The 11,018-nt window shown below is 45.4% G+C and overlaps 1 protein-coding gene across 1 annotated transcript; it reads right to left on the bottom strand.

Moving 5' to 3' along the window:
* Nucleotides 1–3,820: 3,820 nt before the first annotated feature.
* LOC125553425 lies at nucleotides 3,821–8,343 on the bottom strand. The gene is made up of 6 exons (XM_048717210.1): nucleotides 7,761–8,343; nucleotides 5,992–6,767; nucleotides 5,678–5,899; nucleotides 5,472–5,590; nucleotides 5,341–5,393; nucleotides 3,821–4,125 (listed from the first exon to the last, which is right to left on the bottom strand). Exons 2-5 carry the CDS (start codon nucleotides 6,763–6,765, stop codon nucleotides 5,348–5,350), a joined length of 1,161 nt encoding a protein of 386 aa, XP_048573167.1. The 5' UTR covers nucleotides 6,766–6,767; nucleotides 7,761–8,343; the 3' UTR covers nucleotides 3,821–4,125; nucleotides 5,341–5,347.
* Between the last annotated feature and the right edge of the window lie 2,675 nt (nucleotides 8,344–11,018).

Here is an 11,018-nt window from a genome sequence, read left to right as displayed (position 1 = left end):
AAACTGTTTATTTTCATTCAGCAAAAATGCACAGTCATACTCAAATAAATATGTGCAATGGAGAGAGCCATACACAAGACAAGTACTCTCAGTTCATGATTCAGCAAAAGGGCACAGTTATACTACACAGCACAAGCACTCTCACAGCAAAAGCGGTCTCAGAACTCCACCAATTACTTGCAGTACACAAAGAAATTTCGTTTCATAACAAATCCATGTCATAACCCTGCATAGCAATGGTCGACAGACACAACCCTTCAAATTCAGAATAGCATTGCAATCTTAAACATCCGACGGCAGGAAGCTGCACTTTACCTCCATGGCGGTCAGTAGAGCAGCGGGCGTCACATCGTCGCTACAGTCTCTGACAGCCGTCGCCAGGAGGACGTGCCCGCACGACCATCTGCTCATCCATGGAAGCGGAACGCACGTGGCCCGCCTCTAGGAGCCGTCAGGGCTCTCCCCGCTGTCACGCCTCATGCGGAAAGCTTGCCCCAGCAAGCCGCGGCGCGATCCACCGCCGGCAACGGAAGGGGGAGGCGCGGTTAGGATGCCAACGGCGATGGGAGGTTCGCCGAAGATCGAACTGTCTGCAACGTTGACGCCGTGATGATTGGGGATAGCGACTGCGATTTGACCAGGGGATGAGCAAGTTGTCTTTTTTTTTCATGGTAATACATGTCTCATTTATATATAGAATAAAGATCAAGTTGCATGGCATGTAAACACCAACAATGACTGAAAAGATAGGAAAATCATATGCAAAGTACAAGCGTTTGTCCCTCTCCTTCGACACCGCCGAAGCGACCACCAAAGGGTAAAAGACAGATCACCTCTTCACCCAAGCTCGACGCGACTCCTTCGTTGATCAACAGCTTTGTGGACCTCCAAAGTAGTTTGCCAGAAGCAAAATCATAGCCGTTGAAAGAACCAGACGGGGCAACATGTCCCCGGACACGTCATCGTACTTCAGAACTGACACCCCCGCATGACGACGACGTCGGAGGAGGAAAACAGAACTGTCAACCTTCAACCACAGACCCAGCACAAGATACTCCATCTTCCAGCTATCACTTGCGTAGACAACCGCCTGCGCGTACTCCTGAATGACAAACCTCTCTGCTCCACCATGACGTCGGAGACAACGCCACAGCAACGAGGACAGAGCAAAAGGAGAGACACACCTGATGGAGTCGCCGCCGCCTCACCAACACCATCCATGAACCCAGATGCTGACGATATGAGCGATCGGCAGACACGATGCCATCAACTCCGAGACACCGTCATAAAAGGCATCACTGGTGTGGGAGTGGAGTTGAAGCAGATTTATTCGTCCGAGCGTTGGCCCCACCACCCCAACGACACACCACGACCTATAAATCCAAAACCTAATGCGGCTGTCTCTAATGCATAACCCCCAAACGATAGTGGTAAATCGGTAAGAGACATCATAGATCACATCATATCTGATAAAGTGCGGTTACGACGTTAGGACACACCATTATGTTGTGGTGTTCCAGGTGGCGTGAGTTGTGAAACAATTTCAAATTATTTTAAATGAAGGCCAAACTCGTAACTCAAATATTCGCCTCCGTGATCAGATCGTAGAAACTTTATTTTCTTTCTATGATGATTCTCCACTTCACTCTGAAATTCTTTAAACTTTTCAAATGTTTCAGACTTGTATTTCATTAAGTAGATATACCCATAGCTACTCAAATCATCTGTGAAGATCAGAAAATAACGATACCCGCCACGTGCTTCAACACTCATCGGACCACATACATCGGTATGTATCATTTCCAATAAGTTATTAACTCGCTCCATTGTTCCGAAGAACAAAGTCGAGAGCGACCATTACCTCGATAGCTTTCAGCAAACTCACCAACAGCGGTTGGTTCCTAGACATTGTCCCATTCGACCACCGTGCAGGAGTCACCCCGGCCGACCTGTTCTAGTCCGTGGCGCGACTAGAGGGTTCGTTCATCTGTAATCACTGCTTGGAAACTGAGGCCTCCTGCGACGGCCTCCTCCTCTTCTACCACCCCCGCTCCGAGACGTTCAACCGCTGCATCTGCAACCCGGCAGTACACTCCTCTCCACCAGCTCAAGGGGGGATTCGTTCCTCTCGGGATGTACCCTCACCCCCTACCGGAGTACCGCTTGTTGATGTTCCGACGATGGCCTGAAGATTGCGCCTATAAGATGTAGCAAATTTGCACCTGCTTGAGAAAGTAATACCAACTGGGTCTATTTTCCTGCATTTAGTTTTTTTGGAGATACTAGATCAGCTCACAAGGGGACACCTTGTTCGGTCCTGCTCGAAGACTAATTATATTTCATATCAATGCCCCCCCTCCTCGATAGCTTCAGCAAGCTCGCCAACGGCGGCTGGTTCCGAGCTAAAGGCAGAACAAAGAAAAAGCGGTGCAGTGAGAAGTGTCGACATAGCATGTTTTTTTAATATATTTAAAGCCACACCGAGGCGGAGGAAGGAGTAAACGAGCCAAGGCACGAGGTCAAAACCTTCAGAACAGAGTCTTTCGCCAATGGTTAGGTCACTTCAAGCAGACTATCATAATTTTGAGGAGATTGAGGCTTCTTCAGATGAGCGGTTACTCTCGGGTTTTCCGCTTTTGAGAATTCCACCACGGTATTAGGATTGAACGACCTGCTCGGCCCATAATCATTCTGGAACTCCATCACTCAGTAATGAACGATCCACTTGGCTGATCAACATATTATGTCGAAAGAAGTCTTGTGACTGCCATCTTTCACTAAAATTACTGATCAGTTGACCTGGTACTCATAGATTTCACTATGGGGTCCCAAACGATGAGCATCATTGGTGGATAGGCCATTTCGCCAAGGAGAACGTGGCCATGACGGCAGTTTCATAGATAAAGGACCTGTGTTGTTTGCTTAGGCCCTGGGCTGGGCAATCGAGTGCACAGACAAATCAGCTGATTTCACTGAAATAATAGATGATGAACATGGTCTCATAAAATTCCAGGCCAAAGTGCCCAAGCACCTCACAGAAAAAGTGGTGCAGTGAGAAGTGTCGACATAGCATACTTTATTTTTTAAATATATTTAAAAAGCGGAGGAACGGGTCCCCCCTCCCGCCGGAGCAGCGGTCGAGGGGAGAGGGGACCAGCGCCTCGGCCGGTGGAGATAGGAGGAAAGAGATCGCCTCCCTAGTCGCTTGGCTGGTGGCGGCGGCTAGGGTAGGAAACAACTTCGTTATCTCACCCTCTTCTAGTGATGACCAAGTCGTCTGACTGCGGGCCCTTGGCCGACGTGGCATACGTGATATGTATACCATACCTGCATTTTACTCGGTTACCAGGCTCTACCACAAAGCACATTCGATCATCTGAATTAAACCCCTACCAAAACCAAATCACGTTTCCAAGCCCAAATACAAACATCCAAACGCATCATAATGATCTTAAACGAATGCAGCAACCAAACTCAGTCTAAACTGCTGTTTTGCAATTGAAATCCTTATTACTCCCTTCGTCAGAAAAAACTTGTCCCTCAAATTGATGTATCTAGCACCAAGTTAGTTCTAGATACATCCATTTGAGAAACAAGCTTGGGACAAGCTTTTTCAGACAGAGGGAGTAGGAGCTATCAGTTTCCTACTTGAAGAAAACACTACCATTCCAAAACTCAAACATAATACTCCCTCCATCCGAAAATACTTGTCCGGGAAATGAATAAAAATGGATGTATCTAGAACTGAAATACCTATAGATACATCCATTTATCCGACAAATATTTCCAAAAGGAGGCAGTACAAAACAGTACACGCCAATTGATAAAAAAAGATCCGGTAAGATGCTATAGTATGTTAATTTTTTACAAGGAAGTCATGAGCAACATGAATCAATAAGATTCACTGATTCAGTAAGTAGACCTAAGCAACAGAAAATTACAAAAAGATTCACTCAGCAATGCATTGGCTCATTAGTGCAACTTTTGGAGAATTTGATCAAACTGGAACGCATTGCGAATCAGCCCACAAGCTCGTAGCCGCAGCCTTCAACTTAAATCTTGCCAGCATTGGAACATCGAAACTCCTCTCAGCTGTGCCTCGGCAATGGGAGAAAACAGCATGACCTGTAGAGCAGATGGGTTATAAACGACAAGCCAAACTATTTCTTCTAAATAAATTGCACAGTATACACCCCAGCAGAATGCAACATCCTCCTGGGGGGATCATTATCCAAAGAGAAATGTGAACCAACAGCAGAAACCATTATCCAAAGAGAAATTGTTCATCATAGACAAGTTGAATGGTTCTTCTCATTACAGATATTATAAAGATTCAAATAAGTGGTGCATAAAGGATAGTCAGTTATCCATTTATCCTCCCAAAACATTGAATCACCCTTTCCAAGGTCCCATCTATACCCAAACTGCTTGGGCAGCCCAGGTTGCATATTCCCAAAAAGGAGAACACCCTAAAACAGAGCCTAAAAGGCAAATGTTAAGATCAAACTTTCTTAACAAAGGATTAGCGTGATGGAAGGAAATAAAGCAGGTTCTAGCAGGGCCGTAACTTGGATCCCTACATGTATCATGTGAAATGTGTCCCCATCCCCAAAGTACAAAGCATTACCAAACTACTCCCTCTGTAAACTAATATAAGTGTGTTTAGATCACTAAAGTAGTAATCTAAATGCTCTTATATTAGTTTAAGGAGGGAGTACTTGTTTAAGTACAAAAATTACAGAGCTACGAAATTAAGAGCCAATTCCACATAGCTGCAGATTTAAGACTTTCGGGGTATGCTACGCAGGCCTGGATTCAATAAAGAAGTGCAACATAAAACTGCACTTTTTAAAAACAAATAGAATCTAGACATGTAGATCTACGAAACATGTCTTTACACGTGGAATTTTAGCAACACAAATTCTCCCAAAATAGTAGCTCGTAGTGGTAAGTGAGGTATAGTATGTACATTGAGTCTGTAATTCAAGTAATTTACTCAAAATATATGTGCCGTACAAAGTTCCATCAGAATGGCAAGCTTTAGCTAACAAAAAAACTAACACCGAGAGAAGCATAGACCTGACAATACACTTTAAACTCTAGTAATTGTGTGCTAGTAAACTTCATGTTCCCTATTCAAACTCACATAAAATAGGACATTATCTCAGGCCTGTTTCGCAACTAAAAATTGGCTCTAGCAGATTGAATGACAAGAATATAAATCCATGATGTAAAATACATATGTGATTTATGTTCACATGTACAAGTGTAAAAAATGGCATCAGACCATAACATCAAGCTTCACTGGTCGGAAAATACAAGTGTGTACAAGGTACTTACTCTGCAGTTAACTATCCATTGCCTCTTTGTATCTCTGATGAGGCTGATCAATACTGTATTCAGAAGAAATTTTGATTATTTTCTATGCACTTTCTTTGCCAAATTTGAACAAATATGAAGAAAAAACTTACTACTCTGGAGTTCCACACTGTAAGAATAGGAGGACAAAGGCCGTGGCATGAGCAAAGAACATCCCAAACTCCTTCCCTACCATATGGCCCACATTCTCTAGATTATCCATTTTCTGGTCCTGTGTAGTTTGCATGTAAAGACACTGTTTAATGTATATGCCTCAAATTTTATGTATCCATGAAACCAAGGGATCTCATCACACTACCTGGGCAGATAATGGTAGTAGAGGCAGCACTGGTGCAGCATTTGGCCACTTGGTCATTCGCCACTGGGTATCACCTGGAACCGTCGGCCAGAACCACTGCCCTTGAGCAGGCTGCCACACCCAGCCCCATTCCCCCTCAGGAGTAATGATCATCCATCGCCAACGCCCTGCACCATGGGGTGGCACTTGCTGAATCTCCCCTAGCGGAGCTCCCCTTGGCCCCTGAAATGACAGAAGAGGTAAAATTTACAACGTTGCTTTGTCTCCAGCCCAAATGTGACATTTTTTTACAACAAACATAGTAATATGTATACCTTTGTTTTTTCAGGTGCATGAACTCTGTTTTTTCTTCCAAAATTGTATAATGACTCAGGTGTACCTGTATATCCTGTCCTTGGAGGTACCCCTGCCTGCCTGCTCTGCCACCACATAATTTCATAAAAGATCGGATTTTGTTCGGCTTGATCAGGCCAATTTTGACCAACTACTGCAATCTGGTCAATCAGTAAATCATTCCAAGCTTGTCGAAGGAGAGTATTAAATGCGCATACGTCATCCTGCCCAAGATGATTTTTTGCTGTTGCAAGTGCTGAAAACAGCGAATACGTATGATCCGGCAATGAGAACGAGAAGTGATGGTATATCAGACGAATGAACCTAGATTGGAACACAATTGATGGTCCAATTCCTAATGGGACATTAGTGGTAATATAATGAAGATGGTATGTGAATAGTGCAGGCACGTTTCCAGGTTGGTTTCCTTCACAGTAGTATGGCAGCAAAGCATTGCTCAAGGCTCTAAGATCAATAAGGAGGTCATGAAAACCAAGAGTCTTGTGGAGTGCAGGTATGCCCATCATAAATAATTCACCAGCGACCAGGAAATTGCTTACAGAAAATGATCCATGCCAGCAATACCCTCGATTGAATGTATCAATGACAAACCGGTAGGCACTCTTCAGATAGTTGCGACCAATGTTGCTGCATATGACAGCAGCATCTCCAAAGTAAAGATCAAAAAATTCAGTCAATTGGGTCCGGTGGGCGCCGATCCATTGCAAGAAGAACAAGGCTTGGGCTTGATCCATTCCTTAAAAGCAGAAAACGTAATGTTATTCTTATATTATCAGACATAAGCAAAAAAACAAGTAACCCGAATGCAGGCAGACAACACTTATTTTAAATAAAACAATCAACACACATTGACAGTCAGCACATATTTGAAATCAAACAATCAACACAAATTTTCCAATCAGTATCAAAATATACTCAAAAGCCAGAATTAGAACAAACTAAAAAAGCTGTAAACTACAGCTAAAGTATACCACATATTAAAGCAGCAATTCAAGATTTGATAGTCCATGGGGAAAAACACAGCTTAACAGCAATTACCAGGATAGGGTTGTTGATAATGCCGCGGTATAACACCTACATCTAGTACTATTTGTGGACAAGAATAAAATGAACCAGGACAATACTGTTACTAAGTATATGAAATTAACCAAGTTATTTTCATCATGTCAACATGTACAGAAACTTGCATAATCATAGAAAAAAACAACTTAAGCACATAGGCACATACAAGTGCTCACCCAACAGATAACGTTTTCTGAGCGAAAGGACTACCAAATGCACACCTGATTTTTTCATAAATACTCCCTCCATCCGGAAATACTTGTCCAAGGAATGGATGTATCTAGATGTATTTTAGTTCTGGATACACCCATTTGTATCCATTTCTATGACAAGTATTTCCGGACGGAGGGAGTACCATTTACTTTCGATTAACTTACTTTAATTTGTGAAGCCATAGCTCTGGAACTATGCATAGAATGGCCTCATAACAGATTACTTAATCATATCATAGTTTGCACTTAACAGAAGTAAAGCACACATACAATCATCCATTCTGTCAGCAACTCAACATACAAATACATAGAGAGGCTCATATAACAAATTAGAAGGACTAAAAGATACTAAATCAATCTAAGGAATTGCTTGTAGGCATTTGCCCATCACGTTACAAATTATACATCAGAGGATAGAGATTGATATAATGAGGAATGAGGATAAAATAGCATACCCCGACGCCGTGGACTGAGTCGGATGAGATGAAATGCTGGAGAGCCAAGGAGGGTGGTTCAGGTCGGATATGTGGGAACGGCTGAGAGCTCCGCCGCCGCCCCCCTTGCACTCGCTTTGCTGCCACCGTCTGTTCACGCCGCCGTGGACGCGAGGTGTTGAGAGGTATGAGATCGACCAGATGCGCGACAAGATGGGAGACCCGAGCGTCGCCCGATGGGCGCCCTTGCCTTCGCTTAGCTGCTGCCGCCTTGTTTGCGCCGCCGTGGACGGGAGGTGCCGAGAGGTGGGAGGTCGACCGGATGCGCGGCAAGCTGGGAGATCCGACCGTCGCTCGATGGGCGCCCTTGCCTTCGCTTCGCTGCCAACGCCTTGTTCGCGCCGCCGTGGACGCACGCGAGGTGTCGAGAGGTGGGAGATCGACCGGATGCGCGGCAAGCTGGGAGATTCGACCGTCGCCCGCCGCAGCTGGGTTAGGGTTTGGGGCTTTGGGCGACGGGGCTGGATTAGGGTTTGCCGCGTGTAGAGGAGAGGGTGAGGGGCTGGATAGTGCGTGCGCGCCCGCGCGGCGGCTGCGGGGTGCGGGACTGGAGTGACTGGGAGCCGGCTGGGGGGGGGGGGTTATATACGGGATAATAGGGTTTGCTGGGCTAGTGGGCTCTAAGTTTCTATACCGCTCGGAATAAATTTCGATCCCCTGGGCTAAATTTGAGACCAGAGGCCCGCAGTAGGCTGTGAATGAAGAATTAAGCCTTTCAAAAGAACCTTAAAAACGAAAGAATGCACTTTGTTCCTTTTGTAGACCTGATTAAATTTCAAAAATGCTTAAAAATTAATACATATATTTAAAACATAATTTAATTATGATTTTAAAACCCATAATTTTGAAATATGTTAATGAAATGTACAAAAATTGTTACTCTAGTACACTCCCTCCATCCTGTAATTCTTGTCGCGAGGGCAATTTTGCAAAAAAAATCTGGTTTCTCCCGACCAAACCCGTGCTCCTCGTCGTTCTCCTCCGATAGAAGCAGCAGCTGCCCTTCTCCCCGCCGCCGCAGCTCCCCTGCTCCCCCACTCTCCTGCCGCGGTTGCCTCCTGCTCCGCCGCCGCAGCTACCGCTCGCCTGCCTGCCCAAGCACCCTCCTTCCTGAAAAGAATCTTGGATTTCCCCAGCTACTGCCGTGCTCTACTCCGGCTGCGTCGGAACCGCCATCGGAGATCCCGGAGGCGCTGGATCCGGACCACCAACAACAACATAGAGGCTGACGAGCCCAACGACGACAGGAGATGCAGCAAGCTAAATGCTGACGAGCCCGACGACAACGGCAAGCTAAAGGTCGTGGATTTGCGAGTGTGGAAGACGGCGACGACAAATCCACGAGGAATACGATGGCGGCTGGGTCTTCTTTGTTGTTTCTCTGGTGGAAGACCCGCGCCTGCAACACCACGGCTGGGCTGTCCAGTGGGTTGCGCCTGCTCACTTGGCAGCAGCAGCGGCGGCTACAAGTTTTCTGCACTGCTGTAGATCAACCCCAAGTCCTACAGCCTGGGTCAACCTCCCTTCTCTACTCCATATTTACTAAATTTACTGAATATTTGCACTAGTTCTGCTAGTTTAGATTTTGGAGTATTTTGCACAATTAATTGAACAATTGTGCACAGTTAACTGAACAATTTTGCAAGCATTCGATCTCTGAACAATTTTGTTTTTAGTAAGATTTTTACTGTCTCTAAATTCAGTCATGAACTATGAACTCTGAAATTAGTACTGTCTCAACAGCATTTTAAATATACACTAATTCTAAAATGCTAGATTTAGTAACTAATCTTTGTGTCAGAACAGAACATTGTATTACGCGTGGAGTAATTATGTGATGTGTACTAGTGCATCCTTAATGTTTTGAGGATTTTGTTCAGTCCATAAGCATGTCCACCTGTTTATTCTGATAGGCACGGTTCAGAGCTCACCAAGAAAGAAACAAGTACAAGAAGTTACTTCAAAGTGTTGGCATCCTTGAGAATATTATGCTGAGGTGGTCCCGAAAAGGCGTTGGTCTGCGAGGAATCAATGGCAGGACGATGCCAATCGACCAAGACAAGGAAGAAGACATCGTCAAGGTTTTCCGCAAGGAAAGAGTGGAAATAGCTGTCAGTGAGGCTGTTTCGAGGGTATCGGCTATCATTGCTTGCCCTTGTCGCAAGGCTGGACTGCCGCAGGATGCTCGAAATGCACCAACAAGCAAAGGTGAGGCCATGATTTGTGGTGTCTACTTGTGATAGCCTGGCTTATTAGGGATGATAGACTACTCATATCAATAAGGAATTCCTTCTTTTCTGGGAGCCCATTCGGACATAACTCCAAAGTTAAGCGTGCTCAGCTTGGAGTAGTTTCAGGATGGGTGACCGGCCGGGAAGTTGCTCCCGAGTGCGCACGAATGAGGACAAAAGTCCGTAGAAAAGACTAGTATTAATCTATGGGGCCAGTCTAAATCCCGCCAGGAGTAAGGACACCGGCGGGTGTGTCCGGGGCATTACAAGTTGGTATCAGAGCCGACCCTCGCGGTTACACGGATGTTTGCGGACAGGTGCGCGGTCATGTTGTTCATGACGTTTTTGACCCGTCGTGGCACACGGCATGGTACATGTACCGGACTGGATGCACAGACGTATGTGCCAAGAGGGAACGTTCCTGTGGCTCGACGAGGACGTTGGTTCCTCTGAGTGGGGGTGTATGTGATAGCCTGGCTTATTAGGGATGATAGACTACTCATATCAATAAGGAATTCCTCCTTTTTTGGGGAGCCCATTCGGACAGAACTCCAAAGTTAAGCGTGCTCAGCTTGGAGTAGTTTCAGGATGAGTGACCGACCGGGAAGTTGCTCCCGGGTGCGCACGAGTGAGGACAAAGTGCGTAGAAAAGACTAGTATTGATCTGTGGGGCCAGTCTAAATCCCACCAGGAGTAACGACCACCAACGGGTGTGTCCGGGGCGTTACACTACTGAAGGTGTTTCAGTCAAAAACTTGCTTAAGCAAGAGCAGATTTACGAGCAAAAAACTCACTCCATATGTCTACTGTCTAGCACTTTGTGCATGAAATCTGTAACTTATTTATTCTCTTGAACTCACTAAAATGGTCTTCCCATCACGGATTGCCATGGAAAGTAGATGATCTGGCACCAGCTGTGTTGATGATAAAGCATTGGGCAACCACTATCCTGTGTCCTCCTCCCCTGTTAAATGATGATCTGGAAAGC

This window comes from Triticum urartu, chromosome 4, assembly GCF_003073215.2.
Source record: "Triticum urartu cultivar G1812 chromosome 4, Tu2.1, whole genome shotgun sequence".
Classification (NCBI taxonomy): Eukaryota; Viridiplantae; Streptophyta; class Magnoliopsida; order Poales; family Poaceae; genus Triticum; species Triticum urartu.
Note: the sequence above shows the minus strand (reverse complement) of the source record. Positions and strands in the feature narration are given on the sequence as shown.